Below are 17,398 nucleotides of genomic sequence, written 5' to 3'. Positions count from 1 at the left end.
GTCCTTCACGGCGTAGTGTGTTACCAATTGTTTTCTTGGCGACTATGGTCCCAGCTGCCTTGAGATCATTGACAAGATTCTCCCGTGTAGTTCTGTGCTGATTCCTCACCGTTCTCATGATCATTGCAACCCCACGAAGTGAGATCTTGCATGGAGCCCCAGGCTGAGAGATATTGACAGTTCTTTTGTGTTTCTTCCATTTGCGAATAATCGCACCAAATGTTGTCACCTTCTCACCAAGCTGCTTGGCGATGGTCTTGTAGCCCATTCCAGCCTTGTGTAGGTCTACAATCTTGTCCCTGACATCCTTGGAGAGCTCTTTGGTCTTGGCCATGGTGGAGAGTTTGGAATCTGATTGATTGATTGCTTCTGTGGACAGGTGTCTTTTTTACAGGTAACAAGCTGCGGTTAGGAGCACTCCCTTTAAGAGTGTGCTCCTAATCTCAGCTCGTTACCTGTATAAAAGACACCTGGGAGACAGAAATCTTTCTGATTGAGAGGGGGTCAAATACTTATTTCCCTCATTAAAATGCAAATCAATTTATAACATTTTTGACGTGCGCTTTTCTGGATATTTTTGTTGTTATTCTGTCTCACTGTTCAAATAAATCTACCATTAAAATTATAGACTGATCATTTCTTTGTCAGTGGGCAAACTTACAAAATCAGCAGGGGATCAAATACTTTTTTCCCCCACTGTATATACACGGCTCAAAAAAATAAAGGGAACACTAAAATAACACATCCTAGATCTGAAGGAATGAAATAATCTTATTAAATACTTTTTTCTTTACATAGTTGAATGTGCTGACAACAAAATCACACAAAAGTAATCAATGCAAATCCAATTTATCAACCCATGGAGGTCTGGATTTGGAGTCACACTCAAAATTAAAGTGGAAAACCACACTACAGGCTGATCCAACTTTGATGTAATGTCTTTAAAACAAGTCAAAATGAGGCTCAGTAGTGTGTGTGGCCTCCACGTGCCTGTATGACCTCCCTACAACGCCTGGGCATGCTCCTGATGAGGTGGCGGATGGTCTCCTGAGGGATCTCCTCCCAGACCTGGACTAAAGCATCCGCCAACTCCTGGACAGTCTGTGGTGCAACGTGGCGTTGGTGGATGGAGCGAGACATGATGTCCCAGATGTGCTCAATTGGATTCAGGTCTGGGGAACGGCGGGCCAGTCCATAGCATCAATGCCTCCCTCTTGCAGGAACTGCTGACACACTCCAGCCACATGAGGTCTAGCATTGTCTTGCATTAGGAGGAACCCAGGGCCAACCGCACCAGCATATGGTCTCACAAGGGGTCTGAGGATCTCATCTCGGTACCTAATGGCAGTCAGGCTACCTCTGGCGAGCACATGGAGGGCTGTGCCGCCCCCCAAAGAAATGCCACCCCACACCATGACTGACCCACCGCCAAACCGGTCATGCTGGAGGATGTTGCAGGCAGCAGAACGTTCTCCACGGCGTCTCCAGACTCTGTCACGTCTGTCACATGTGCTCAGTGTGAACCTGCTTTCATCTGTGAAGAGCACAGGGCGCCAGTGGCGAATTTGCCAATCTTGGTGTTGTCTGGCAAATGCCAAACGTCCTGCACGGTGTTGGGCTGTAAGCACAACCCCACCTGTGGACGTCGGGCCCTCATACCACTCTCATGGAGTCTGTTTCTGACCGTTTGAGCAGACACATGCACATTTGTGGCCTGCTGGAGGTCATTTTGCAGGGCTCTGGCAGTGATTCTCCTGCTCCTCCTTGCACAAAGGCGGAGGTAGTGGTCCTGCTGCTGGGTTGTTGCCCTCCTACGGCCTCCTCCACATCTCCTGATGTACTGGCCTGTCTCCTGGTAGCGCCTCCATGCTCTGGACACTACGCTGACAGACACAGCAAACCTTCTTGCCACAGCTCGCATTGATGTGCCATCCTGGATGAGCTGCACTACCTGAGCCACTTGTGTGGGTTGTAGACTCCGTCTCATGCTACCACTAGAGTGAAAGCACCACCAGCATTCAAAAGTGACCAAAACATCAGCCAGGAAGCATAGGAACTGAGAAGTGGTCTGTGGTCCCCACCTGCAGAACCACTCCTTTATTGGGGGTGTCTTGCTAATTGCCTATAATTTCCAGCTGTTGTCTATTCCATTTGCACAACAGCATGTGAAATGTATTGTCAATCAGTGTTGCTTTCTAAGTGGACAGTTTGATTTCACAGAAGTGTGATTGACTTGGAGTTACATTGTGTTGTTTAAGTGTTCCCTTTATTTTTTTGAGCAGTGTATATACACACACACACTACCGGTCAAAAGTGTTTGAACACCTACTCATTCAAGGCTTTTCTCTTTATTTTTTACTATTTTCTACATTGTAGAATAATAGTGAAGACATCAAAACCATGAAATAACACATGGAATCATGTAGTAACCAAAAAAGTGTTACTCAAAATGTATTTTATGTTTGAGATTCTTCAAATAGCAACCCTTTGCCATGATTACAGCTTTGCACACTCTTGGCATTCTCTCAACCAGCCCAACCAATGCCAAGAGTGTGCAAAGCTGTCATTCCATATGTGTTGATTCATAGTTTAGGGTCGTTGTCTTATTGGAAGGTGATCCTTCACCCCAGTCTGAGGTCCTGAGCGCTCTGGAGCAGGTTTTCATCAAGGATCTCTGTACTTTGCTCCGTTCATCCTTCCCCTCGATCCTGACTAGTCTTCCAGTCTCTGCTGCTGAAAAACATCCCCGCAGCATGCCACCACCATGCTTCACCATAGGGATGGTATTGACCAGGTAATGAGCTGTGCCTGGTTTCCTCCAGACCAAAGAGTTCAAGCTTGGTTTCATCAGACCAGAGAATCTTGTTTCTCATGTTCTGAGAGTCCTTTAGGTGCCTTTTGGCAAACTCCAAGCGGGCTGTCAGGTGCCTTTTACTGAGGAGTGGCTGATTAGTGGAGTGCTGCAGAGAAGGTTGTCCTTCTGGAATGTTATTCCATGTCCACAGAGGACCTCTCAAGCTCTGTCATAGTGACCATTGGGTTCTTGGTCAACTTCCTGACCGAGGCACTTCTCCCCCGATTGCTCAGTTTGGCCGGGCGGCCAGCTCTAGGAAGAGTCACAATCCTGTTTCGGAGCTCTATGGACAATTCCTTCGAACCTCATAGCTTGGTTTTTGCTCTGACATGTACTGTCAACTGTGGGACCTTATATAGACAGGTGTGTGCCTTTTCAAAATCATGTCCAATCAATTGAGTTTATCACAGGTTGACTCCAATTAAGTTGTAGAAACATCTCAAAGATGATCAATGAAAACAGGATGTACCTGAGCTCAATTACGAGTCTTATAGCAAAAGGTCTGAATACTTACGTAAATAAGGTATTCATTTTTCTAATTTTGCTAACATTTCTAAAAACCGGTTTTCGGTTTGTCGTTATAGAGTATTGTGTGTAGATTGAAAATAAATAAATGTAATCCATTTTAGAATAAGGCTGTAACGTAACAAAATGTGGAAGAAGTAAAGAGGTCTGAATACTTTCCGAATGCACTGTACACACAAACATGATAACATACACACCATACACTCACATACACATGGATTTTGTGTTGTAGATATGTGGTAGTGGAGTAGTAGCCTGATGGCACACACTTAATGTGTTGTGAAATATAATGTCATGTTTTTTTATACCAGTGGAGGCTGGTGGGAGGAGATATAGGAGGACGGGCTCATTGTAATGGCTGGAATGAAATAAATGGAACGATATTAAACACATCAAGCATATGGAAACCATGTTTGACTCCGTTCCATTTTCAACCCTCCAATCAGAAATTGGGAGAACACTCATATAAAACTCCTGACGTACTTGTGTTTGTGTGTGTGTGTGTCACACGCAAGTGTCAAACTTCAAGAACATTGATAAGCAGGGCTACTTAAAGAACTGTGTGTTACAGAGACTTGGTGTTGTTTATGGTGAAAAAACATTCTGATACAGATTATTTTGTGTTTTTTCCCTTACAATCAAAGCATTGTATGCTTATAACTCAATGCACTGCTTTTAAAAAATGGTCCATTTTTAATTTAGGGACAAATTTTAACAAATTCTAAAATTGAACTAATGCCATTAACTCGATTAATTGTTTTAATCGTTTGACTTAGACTTGTAATAAAAAGGAATATAAGTGAGCAACAGGCTTAGAATGTTGTGTGGATAATGAAGTCATACATGATTTATACACTCATTACCATAATCTGACGTGAAAAGTATTAAGGATACAATTACATTGTTATATTAATTCATGTTTGTGGAAGCAGGAAACAACATTGCTCTGGTCCATGTTTTGTAGACGTTAGGGGCCTGATTTCTGGTTCCCTAGTTTCTAAAATGAATGCTTAAGCTTGTTTTTACCAAATGTGACTCACCACCTGGATTTGGTGTTATTAAGTAGCAACATTTGAAATTGTGTTTTTTACACTGGATAAAAGTAGAGACTCAGAGCTACAAAATGGTATATCATACACTGCATTTTGAGGAACAATGGGAACAAAATTCTGCTTTGAAAGTTGATCAACTTGTAAACTCACTTTTGAGAAAATTGCCTTTAAATGTTTTGGTATTTAGTGAATAGCATCGTTCACACCCACTTAAGCTTTAGCCCCACCCATCTCTTTCGCTCTTGGAGTGTTCAGAGCACACCTGATGCTCTGGCCGATTTGTTTACCTCTGTTGTTTATCTCATGAAAACAGCCTTACCAGCTTTGCTGGCTTTTTTTGTTGACATTTACTGACACTGGCCATATTCAACAGGTGTTGTACACTTTAGCTTAAGACATGTAGCTAGCTAGCTCGGTAAACAATGAACCTAGCTAGGTAAACAACGTGTAAGATCACACACGTCACATAACGTTAGTTAACGAGCCAGCCAGTTAATGTTAGCTAGTTACCCACCAGGTACAACCCCAAATCCGTAAACATGGGCACCCTCATAGATATTATCCTGACCAACTTGCCCTCCAAATACACCTCTGCTGTTTTCTATCAAGATTTCAGCGATCACTGCCTCATTGCCTGCATCTGCCATGGGTCCGCGGTCAAACGACCACCCCTCATCACTGTTAAACGCTCCCTAAAACACTTCTGCGAGCAGGCCTTTCTAATTGACCTGGCCCGGGTATCCTGGAAGGATATTGACCTCATCCCGTCAGTCGAGGATGCCTAGTCGTTCTTTAAAAGTAATTTCCTCACCATCTTAAATAAGCATGCCCCTTTCAAAAAATGTAGAACTAAGAACAGATATAGCCCTTGGTTCACTCCAGACCTGACTGCCCTCGACCAGCACAAAAACATCCTGTGGCGGACTGCACTAGCATCGAATAGTCCCTGCGATATGCAACTTTTCAGGGAAGTCAGGAACCAATACACGCAGTCAGTCAGGAAAGCAAAGACTAGCTTTTTCAAACAGAAATTTGCATCCTGTAGCTCTAACTCCAAAAAGTTCTGGGACACTGTAATGTCCATGGAGAATAAGAGCACCTCCTCCCAGCTGCCCACTGCACTGAGGCTAGGTAACACTGTCACCAATGATAAATCCACGATAATCGAGAATTTCAATAAGCATTTCTCTACGGCTGGCCATGCTTTCCTCCTGGCTACCCCAACCCCGGCCAACAGCTCCGCACCCCCCACAGCTACATGCCCAAGCCTCCCCAGTTTCTCCTTAACCCAAATCCAGATAGCAGATGTTATGAAAGAGCTGCAAAATCTGGACCCCTACAAATCAGCTGGGCTACACAATCTGGACCATCTCTTTCTAAAATTATCCGCCGCCATTGTTGCAACCCCTGTTACCAGTCTGTTCAACCTCTCTTTCGTATCGTCCGAGATCCCTAAAGATTGGAAAGCTGCCGCGGTCATCCCCCTCTTCAAAGGTGGTGACACTTTAGACCCAAACTGCTACAGACCTATATCTATCCTACCCTGCCTTTCTAAGGTCTTTGAAAGCCAAGTTAACAAACAGATTACCGACCATTTCGAATCCCACTATACCTTCTCCGCTATGCAATCTGGTTTCAGAGCTGGTCATGGGTGCACCTCAGCCATGCTCAAGGTCCTAAACGATATCATAACCGCCATCGATAAGAGACATTACTGTGCAGCCGTATTCATCAACCTGGCCAAGGCTTTCGACTCTGTCAATCACCACATTCTTATCACCAACTACTTTTCTGATAGAGTTCAATGTGTCAAATCGGAGAGCCTGTTGTCCAGACCTCTGGCAGTCTCTATGGGGGTGCCACAGGGTTCAATTCTTGGGCCAACTCTCTTCTCTGTATACATCAATGATGTCACTCTTGCTGCACGTGTCTCCCTGTCATGGATGCCATACCACGGTTGCCCTTAGTTTGAAGATTTAATCCGGAGACAGGTGTTTCCTCCATCTCTTTAGCTATCATACTCTAATTCCACGGATTTCAAAACTCGATCCTCCAGAAAGTGGAGAGCAACTCTACTACACAATACATTTTTTTTAAAGCAGCATTCAACAGGATTACCAACAGACTGACCATCTCAAATAGACAGAAGCCTTCTATGGCAAACCAATCCGAACTCCTCTCTTTGCATGTCTAGCCCACTCATTATCTCAGCCAATCATGGATAGTGGGAAGGTTGCTAACTTTTTCTGTAGCTTAACCAACAAGGCTCGTAATTTAAAAGTCTAATTCATATTTATAGATGGCATACAAGTTTGTTATTAAGGCACATGAAAGTTCACATGTTCGCAAAGGCATTTCTGCCCCAAAAACGCATTTTGATAAAAAGCTCTCCTGTGAAGTCGTGACTTGCGACATACGCCTAGTTTCCTGAAACGGGTCACAAATACAGAATTATTGTGTTCCTTGCCTGGGACTCTAGTACAATGAATGTTATAATCATATTTTGATTGGAAAACAAGTAAAACAAGGAAATCAGTTAACACTCACTTTTCTCAGGTCCAGGCTTGATACAACTCTCTCCACCATGGTCTCTGGTGTCCTCAGGTCCAGGCTTGATACAACACTCTCCACCATGGTCTCTGGTGTTCTCAGGTCCAGGCTTGATACAACACTCTCCACCATGGTCTCTGGTGTTCTCAGGTCCAGGCTTGATACAACTCTCTCCACCATGGTCTCTGGTGTTCTCAGGTCCAGGCTTGATCCAACACTCTCCACCATGGTCTCTGGTGTCCTCAGGTCCAGGCTTGATACAACACTCTCCACCATGGTCTCTGGTGTTCTCAGGTCCAGGCTTGATCCAACACTCTCCACCATGGTCTCTGGTGTTCTCAGGTCCAGGCTTGATCCAACACTCTCCACCATGGTCTCTGGTGTTCTCAGGTCCAGGTTTGAGACAACAGTCTCCATCAAGGTCTCTGGTATTGGGATAGCAGACAGACTGACCGTGATTAAACAAACTACAACTTTATACTGTATAGCATACATGGATCTTTCTATAAATTAGGGTACCAGTGAGGGTTTCCTGCAGTGGACAACTTGTTACAGCTGTTGATAATAATCAGGGGGGGTTCAGCTTTAATATTGAAGATAGATTGTTGCTTCCATCAATGTAATTATCTGCATCATTTCCAATGCCCCATATATTTTTGGTATATACACACACACACACACACACACACACACACACACACACACACACACACACACACACACACACACACACACACACACACACACACACACACAGTTGAAGTCGTAAGTTTACATACAGTTAGGTTGGAGTCATTAAAACTCATTTTTCAACCACTCCACAAGTTTCTTGTTAACAAACTATAGTTTTGGCAAGTCAGTTAGGACATCTACTTTGTGCATGACACAAGTAATTTTTCCAACAACTGTTAAGAAACAGATTATTTCACTTATAATTCACTGTATCACAGTTCCAGTGGGTCAGAAGTTTATATACACTAAGTTGACTGCCTTTAAACAGCTTGGAAAATTCCAGGAAATGATGTCATGGCTTTAGAAGCTTCTGATAGGCTAATTGACATCATTTGAGTCAATTGGAGGTGTACCTGTGGATGTATTTCAAGGCCTACCTTCAAACTCAGTGCCTCTTTGCTTGACATCATGGGAAAATCAAAAGAAATCAGCCAAGACTTCAGAAAAATTGTAGACCTCCACAAGTCTAGTTCATCCTTGGGAGCAATTTCCAAACGCCTGAAGGTACCACGTTCAGCTGTACAAACAATAGTACGCAAGTATAAACACCATGGGTCCACGCAGCCGTCATACCGCTCAGGAAGGAGACACATTCTGTCTCCTAGAGATGAACGTACTTTGGTGCGAAAAATGCAAATCAATCCCAGAACAACAGCAAAGGACCTTGTGAAGATGTTGGAGGAAACAGGTACAAAAGCATCTATATCCACAGTCCTATATCGACATAACCTGAAAGGCCGCTCAGCAAGGAAGAAGCCACTGCTCCAAAACTGCCATAAAAAGCCAGACTATGGTTTGCAACTGCACATGGGGACAAAGATCATACTTTTTGGAGAAATGTCCTCTGGTCTGATGAAATAAAAATATAACTGTTTGGCCATAATGACCATCGTTATGTTTGGAGGAAAAAGGGGAAGCTTGCAAGCCGAAGAACACCATTCCAACCGTGAAGCACAGGGGTGGCAGCATCATGTTGTGGGGGATCTTTGCTACAGGAGGGACTGGTGCAATTCACAAACTAGATGGCATCATGAGGAAGAAAACTATGTGGATATATTGAAACAACATCTCAAGACATCAGTCAGGAAGTTAAAGCTTGGTCGCAAATGAGTCTTCTAAATGGACAATGACCCCAAGCATACTTCCAAAGTTGTGGCAAAATGGCTTAAGGACAATAAAGTCATGGTATTGGAGTTGCCATCACAAAGCCCTGACCTCAATCCCATAGAAAATTTGTGTGCAGAACTGAAAAAGCGTGTGCGAGCAAAGAGGCCTACAAACCTGACTCAGTTACACCAGTTCTGTCAGAAGGAATGGACCAAAATTCACCCAACTTATTGTGGGAAGCTTGTGGAAGGCTACCCGAAACATTTGACCCAAGTTAAACAATTTAAAGGCAATGCTACCAAATACTAATTGAGTGTATGTAAACTTCAGACCCACTGGGAATGTGATGAAAGAAATAAAAGCTGAAATAAATCATTCTCTCTACTATTATTCTGGCATTTCACATTCTGAAAAAAAGTGGTGATCCTAGCTGACATATGACAGGGAATTTTTACTAGGATTAAATGTCAGGAATTGTGAAAAACTGAGTTGAAATGTATTTGGCTAAGGTTAACTTCCGACTTCAAGGATTTACCCTTAGTCAACTATGACTCACCTTTGAATGTATTGGTCATTGATCTGATACAGGGTCACTGAGGAGGTTTTCAACAAAAGAAACCCAAATCCAGGATGGAGGGGTTCAGTGAATGTGGTGTAGAATGTGTAAAGGTGTGTCAGTGTACCAGAGGAGGACACACTATAGAAGGACAAAGTACCAGCTGGCCAGTCCAGATACACTCCAACTCTGTTAGAAACAGGGCCAAGGATGGATCTACTACGGACTCCAGCATTGTAAAAGTCATAAACGCTGTCAGAGCCATACATACACCAGGAATTGCTGGTGAGTCCAATACATGCCCTTCCCATCATTCCTTTGTACACCACACCAATGGCAGGCCAACCACCATCCCAGTCAATCTCCCAATAATAACGAGATCCAGATAAGCCTTCGCTGCAGAGAACTTGGCGATAACGGTCAAATCTGTCTGGATGGTCTTCATAACGCTGCTTCTCCACCACCGGTGTCACCTTCCTGTTCCCCTCAGACAGTAACAGGTCTGGGTTTGCTGTATTTGGGTCCAGGGTGAGATGACAGGCATCTGTAGACATAGTAATTAATCAAACCCCATTGTCATAACACTTAGCTATGTTACTATAGTTCTGAATATGCAGTTAATTAGGATTGAAGAGACTTACATTTCCTCAGCCTTGATTTCAGCCTGCACTCTCCACCATGATCCACACTGGAGGAGAAACAGGTTATTGGCTGACAAAGCCCTAATAAAGCAGTCAACATTTAAACCATGTTGTTGTGTTCTGGTGCACTATCCAAGTTCATTACTAGAGACATACAGGTATTCTATCCTACCTACTGCATACAGAACAGAGTACAATTCATTACTAGAGACATACAGGTATTCTATCCTACCTACTGCATACAGAACGGAGTACAAATCCAACAGGATATCAGAGATGCAGAAGAAGAGTATTCATGTGGTGATGATGTATGCTGTGTTGGAGTGCTCAGCCTGTTGGGTAAACTTCCCCTTAATTCTACCATCATGTCCTCAACCAAAAACTCTGAAATCTTCATCCCTAATTACAACATTTTCAGACAAGATAGAACAGCCAAAGGGGGCGGTGTTGCAATCTACTGCAGAGATAGCCTGCAGAGTTCTGTCCTGCTATCCAGGTCTGTACCCAAACAATTTGAACTTCTACTTTTAAAAATCCACCTCTCCAAAAACAAGTCTCTCACCGTTGCCGCCTGCTATAGACCCCCCTCGGCCCCTAGCTGTGCTCTGGACACCATATGTGAACTGATTGCCCCCCATCTATCTTCAGAGCTCGTGCTACTAGGTGACCTAAACTGGGACATGCTTAACACCCCAGCCATCCTACAATCCAAGCTTGATGCCCTCAATCTCACACAAATTATTAATGAACCCACCAGGTACAACCCCAAAGCCGCAAACACTGGCACCCTCATAGATATCATCCTAACCAACGTGCCCTCTAAATACACCTCTGCTGTTTTCAACCAAGATCTCAGCGATCACTGCCTCATTGCCTGCACCCGTAATGGGTCAGCGGTCAAACGACCTCCACTCATCACTGTCAAACACTCCCTGAAACATTTCAACGAGCAAGCCTTTCTAATCGACCTGGCCCTGGTATCCTGGAAGGATATTGACCTCATCCCGTCAGTAGAGGATGCCTGGTTATTTTTTTTAAATGCCTTCCTCTCCATCTTAAACAAGCATGCCCCTTTCAAGAAATTTAGAACCAGGAACAGATATAGCCCTTGGTTCTCCCCAGACCTGACTGCCCTTAACCAACACAAAAATATCCTGTGGCGTTCTGCATTAGCATCGAACTGCCCCCGCGATATGCAACTTTTTAGGGAAGTTAGAAACCAATACACACAGGCAGTTAGAAACGCCAAGGCTAGCTTTTTCAAACAGAAATTTGCTTCGTGCAACTCCAACTCTAAAAAGTTCTGGGACATTGTAAAGTCCATGGAGAATAAGAACACCTCCTCCCAACTGTCCACTGCACTGAGGATAGGAAACTCTGTCACCACCGATAAGCCCACTATAATTGAGAATTTCAATAAGCATTTTTCTACGGCTGGCCATGCTTTCCACCTAACTACCCCTACTGCATGCAACAGCACTGCACCCCCCACAGCTACTCGCCCAAGCCTTCCCCATTTCTCCTTCTCCCAAATCCATTCAGCTGATGTTCTGAAAGAGCTGCAAAATCTGGACCCCTACAAATCAGCCGGGCTAGACAATCTGGACCCTTTCTTTCTAAAATGATCTGCCGAAATTGTTGCAACCCCTATTGCTAGCCTGTTCAACCTCTCCTTCGTATCGTCTGAGATTCCCAAAGATTGGAAAGCAGCTGCTGTCATCCCCCTCTTCAAAGGAGGGGACACTCTTGAGCCAAACTGCTACAGACCTATATCTATCCTACCCTGCCTTTCTAAGGCCTTCGAAAGCCAAGTCAACAAACAGATTACAGACCATTTCGAATCCCACCGCACCTTCTCCGCTATGCAATCTGGTTTCAGAGCTGGTCATGGGTGCACCTCAGCCACGCTCAATGTCCTAAACGATATCGTAACCGCCATCGATAAGAAAAAATACTGTGCTGCCGTATTCATTGACCTGGCCAAAGCTTTCGACTCTGTCAATCACCACATTCTTATTGGCAGACTCGACAGCCTTGGTTTCTCAAATGATTGCCTCGCCTGGTTCACCAACTACTTCTCTGATAGAGTTCAATGTGTCAAATCGGATGGCCTGTTGTCCGGGCCTCTGGTAGTCTCTATGGGGGTGCCACAGTGTTCAAATCTTGGGCCAACTCTTTTCTCTGTATACATCAATGATGTCGCTCTTGCTGCTGGAGAGTCTCTGATCCACCTCTATGCAGATGACACCATTCTGTATACTTCTGGCCCTTCTTTGAACACTGTGTTAATAACCATCCAGACGAGCTTCAATGCCATACAACTCCCCTTCCGTGGCCTCCAACTGCTCTTAAATACAAGCAAAACTAAAAGCATGCTCTTCAACCGATCGCTGCTTGCACTTGCCGGCCCGTCCAGCATCACTACTCTGGATGGTTCTGACTTAGAATATGTGGACAACTACAAATACCTAGGTGTCTGGTTAGACTGTAAACTCTCCTTCCAGACTCACATCAAACATCTCCAATCCAAAGTTAAATCTAGAATTGGCTTCCTATTTTGCAACAAATCATCTTTCACTCATGCTGCCAAACATACCCTCGTAAAACTGACCATCCTACCGATCCTCGACTTCGGCGATGTCATTTACAAAATAGCCTCCAACACCCTACTCAATAAACTGGATGCAGTCTATCACAGTGCCATCCGTTTTGTCACCAAAGCCCCATATACTACCCACCACTGCGACCTGTACGCTCTCGTTGGCTGGCCCTCGCTTCATACTCGTCGCCAAACCCACTGGCTCCAGGTCATCTACAAGTCTTTGCTAGGTAAAGCCCCGCCTTATCTCAGCTCACTGGTCACCATAGCAGCACCCACCCGTAGCACGCGCTCCAGCAAGTATATCTCACTGGTCACCCTCAAAGCCAATTCCTCCTTTGGCCGCCTTTCCTTCCAGTTCTCTGCTGCCAATGACTGGAACGAACTGCAAAGATCACTGAAGCTGGAGACACATATCTCCCTCACTAGCTTTAAGCACCAGCTGCCAGAGCAGCTCACAGATCACTGCACCTGTACATAGCCCATTTATAATTTAGCCCAAACAACTACCTCTTACCCTACTGTATTTATATATTATTTTTGCTCCTTTGCACCCCATTATTTCTATTTCTACTTTGCACTTTCTTCCACTACAAATCTACCATTCCAGTGTGTTACTTGCTATAATGTATTTACTTTGCCACCATGGCCATTTTGCCTTTACCTCCCTTATCTCACCTCATTTGCTCACATTTGCATATAGACTTATTTTTCTACTGTATTATTGACTATATGTTTGTTTTACTCCATGTGTAACTCTGTGTTGTTGTATGTTGTCGAACTGCTTTGCTTTATCTTGGCCAGGTCGCAATTGTAAATGAGAACTTGTTCTCAACTTGCCTGCCTGGTTAAATAAAGGGGAAATAAATAAAATAAAGTTACTGAACCTACTACACTACATATGACACAACCGCTGCTCACACTATTAGGACATCTATTCTGACTTACTTCAGCTTCATCAGTTTATATGTGGGATCCACCAGAGCAGCTGAAAGCAGTCCTCCTGCAGAGTCTCCTGGGTGATTGTAGCTCAGGTCCAGCTCTTTCAGGTGGGAGGGGTTTAACCTCAGAGCTGAAGACAGAGCAGCACAGCCCTCCTCTGTGACCAGACAGCCAGACAGCCTACAGAGAGACACACAAGAGCTGTCTAGGTTGGTGTACTGGTGTCAATCATCTTTTAGGACACCCAGACATTTGTCCATGAAACAAACATTGTGATGAAACATCAGATTTTCAGAGGATTTGTTTTACGAAGCTCAGTACCGACCTGATTGAAACAGCTGTACTTACCCCAGTGTGTGTAGTTTACAGTCTGGATCCTCCAGTCCAGCAGACAGCAGTGTAACTCAGCTCAGTACAGACCTGATTGAAACAGCTGTACTTACCCCAGTATGTGTAGTTTACAGTCTGGATCCTCCAGTCCAGCAGACAGCAGTGTAACTCAGCTCAGTACAGACCTGACTGAAACAGCTGTACTTACCCCAGTGTGTGTAGTTTACAGTCTGGATCCTCCAGTCCAGCAGACAGCAGTGTAACTCCTGAGTCCTGCAGGTCATTGTCTCTCAGCTCCAGTTGTTTCAGTTGTGAGTTGGGTGAACTCAGGACTGAGGCCAGATCTGAACAGCAACCCTCTGTCAGACCACACTGACCTAGACTGTGGGGAGTAGAGGACAAACTTCATCATCAGTCACACACACCTTATCAGATAGATATGGTAAAAACATGTGGAAAATACAAATAGTAATGTTTGTCGGCCTCTCTACAGGCCTCTGCGCTCTACAGCTTCTCTGATGGGGAAACATAATCTGGTATAACAGTATCGTTACACTGCTGAGAAATAATCTAATTATGATCTAAAACATCACCTCCACGTTGTCATTCAGTGCCTACAGTCTTCATTGTAAACAGGTGGACTTTTTTGGAAGGAGACGGAAAGGGGATCAGGCTTTGAAAGCCATATTACAACATATGTGTTGTGATAATTGCGTTGTTTGCTCTATAAACTGTTGGTTCAGATGCCTTGACACAGTGATATATAGGACTAAAGGCCTAGACAATAAGACAGTGATATATAGGACTAAAGGCCTAGACAATAAGACACAGTGATATATAGGACTAAAGGCCTAGACAATAAGACACAGTGATATATAGGACTAAAGGCCTAGACAATAAGACACAGTGATATATAGGACTAAAGGCCTAGACAAAAAGACACAGTGATATATAGGACTAAAGGCTGAGACAATAAGACACAGTGATATATAGGACTAAAGGCTGAGACAATAAGACACAGTGATATATAGGACTAAAGGCTGAGACAATAAGACACAGTGATATATAGGACTAAAGGCCTAGACAATAAGACACAGTGATATATAGGACTAAAGGCTGAGACAATAAGACACAGTGATATATAGGACTAAAAGCTGAGACAATAAGACACTGTGATATATAGGACTAAAGGCTGAGACAATAAGACACAGTGATATATAGGACTAAAAGCTGAGACAATAAGACACAGTGATATATAAGACTAAAAGCTGAGACAATAAGACACTGTGATATATAGGACTAAAGGCTGAGACAATAAGACACACTGATATATAGGACTAAAGGCCTAGACAATAAGACACAGTGATATATAGGACTAAAGGCCTAGACAATAAGACACAGTGATATATAGGACTAAAGGCCTAGACAATAAGACACCGTGATATATAGGACTAAAGGCTGAGACAATAAGACACAGTGATATATAGGACTAAAGGCCTAGACAATAAGACACAGTGATATATAGGACTAAAGGCTGAGACAATAAGACACAGTGATATATAGGACTAAAGGCCTAGACAATAAGACACAGTGATATATAGGACTAAAGGCTGAGACAATAAGACACAGTGATATATAGGACTAAAGGCTGAGACAATAAGACACAGTGATATATAGGACTAAAGGCTGAGACAATAAGACACAGTGATATATAGGACTAAAGGCCTAGACAATAAGACACAGTGATATATAGGACTAAAGACCTAGACAATAAGACACAGTGGCAGAATAAATTCAACCACAACTTTGTTTCATTACAAAACCGGATAGAAACCTCTGTCCAGTGAAGTCCACAAAGCATATTGTATTTAACAAACAGTTACATGACCTACAGCATGGTCAAGCAAGTTAATGTTTCCGACATTTCTGGACCACTAAACAACTATTAATTTAGAACCACAGAGAGTTACTGCACGTTGTAAAGAATGGTTCATGGTACTGATGTCTGTGTGTGCGTGTTAGTACAAGTAGAAAAAACATGTTCCTCTGTCATGTTATACAGTACACAGTCTATCACTCTGTTATACAGTACACAGTCTATCACTCTGTTATACAGTACACAGTCTATCACTGTTATACAGTATACAGTCTATCACTCTGTTATACAGTACACAGTCTATCACTGTTATACAGTACACAGTCTATCACTGTTATACAGTATACTGTCTATCACTCTGTTATACAGTACACAGTTTATCACTCTGTTATACAGTACACAGTCTATCACTCTGTTATACAGTACACGATCTATCACTGTCTATCACTGTTATACAGTAGACAGTCTATCACTGTTATACAGTACACAGTCTATCACTCTGTTATACAGTACACAGTCTATCACTTTGTTATACAGTACACTGTCTATCACTCTGTTATACAGTACACAGTCTATCACTGTTATACAGTACACAGTCTATCACTCTGTCATACAGTACACAGTCTATCACTGTTATACAGTACACAGTCTATCACTCTGTCATACAGTACACAGTTTATCACTCTGTTATACAGTACACAGTCTATCACTCTGTTATACAGTACACGATCTATCACTGTCTATCACTGTTATACAGTAGACAGTCTATCACTGTTATACAGTACACAGTCTATCACTCTGTTATACAGTACACAGTCTATCACTCTGTCATACAGTACACAGTCTATCACTCTGTTATACAGTACACAGTCTATCACTCTGTCATACAGTACACAGTCTATCACTCTGTCATACAGTACACAGTCTATCACTCTGTTATACAGTACACAGTCTATCGCTCTGTTATACAGTACACAGTCTATCACTCTGTCATACAGTACACAGTCTATCACTCTGTCATACAGTACACAGTCTATCACTGTTATACAGTACACAGTCTATCACTGTTATACAGTACACTGTCTATCACTGTTATACAGTACACAGTCTATCACTCTGTTATACAGTACACAGTCTATCACTCTGTTATACAGTACACAGTCTATCACTCTGTTATACAGTACACAGTCTATCACTCTGTTATACAGTACACAGTCTATCACTCTGTTATACAGTACACAGTCTATCACTCTGTTATACAGTACACAGTCTATCACTTTGTTATACAGTACACTGTCTATCACTGTTATACAGTACACTGTCTATCACTCTGTCATACAGTACACAGTCTATCACTCTGTTATACAGTACACTGTCTATCACTCTGTTATACAGTACACTGTCTATCACTCTGTTATACAGTACACTGTCTATCACTCTGTTATACAGTACACTGTCTATCACTCTGTTATACAGTACACTGTCTATCACTGTTATACAGTACACTGTCTATCACTGTTATACAGTACACTGTCTATCACTCTGTTATACAGTACACAGTCTATCACTTTGTTATACAGTACACAGTCTATTACTCTGTTATACAGTACACTGTCTATCACTCTGTTATACAG

General features: G+C 43.0%; 1 protein-coding gene across 2 annotated transcripts in view; it reads right to left on the bottom strand.

Moving 5' to 3' along the window:
* LOC123735926 (uncharacterized) overlaps positions 1–17,398 on the bottom strand; it is a 45,185-nt gene that overhangs the window by 10,208 nt on the left and 17,579 nt on the right. For both annotated transcript variants that reach the window (XM_082978222.1, XM_082978223.1), the window contains 5 exons: positions 14,097–14,270; positions 13,565–13,738; positions 10,018–10,064; positions 9,377–9,920; positions 6,979–7,406 (listed from right to left, as the gene is read on the bottom strand). In XM_082978222.1, the coding sequence (XP_082834348.1) occupies positions 6,979–7,406; positions 9,377–9,920; positions 10,018–10,064; positions 13,565–13,738; positions 14,097–14,270 (1,367 nt within the window). The remainder of the gene's footprint in view (positions 1–6,978; positions 7,407–9,376; positions 9,921–10,017; positions 10,065–13,564; positions 13,739–14,096; positions 14,271–17,398) is intronic.

This window comes from Salmo salar, chromosome 08 (assembly GCF_965601325.2).
Source record: "Salmo salar chromosome 08, fSalSal1, whole genome shotgun sequence".
Taxonomy (NCBI): domain Eukaryota; kingdom Metazoa; phylum Chordata; class Actinopteri; order Salmoniformes; family Salmonidae; genus Salmo; species Salmo salar.
Note: the sequence above shows the minus strand (reverse complement) of the source record. Positions and strands in the feature narration are given on the sequence as shown.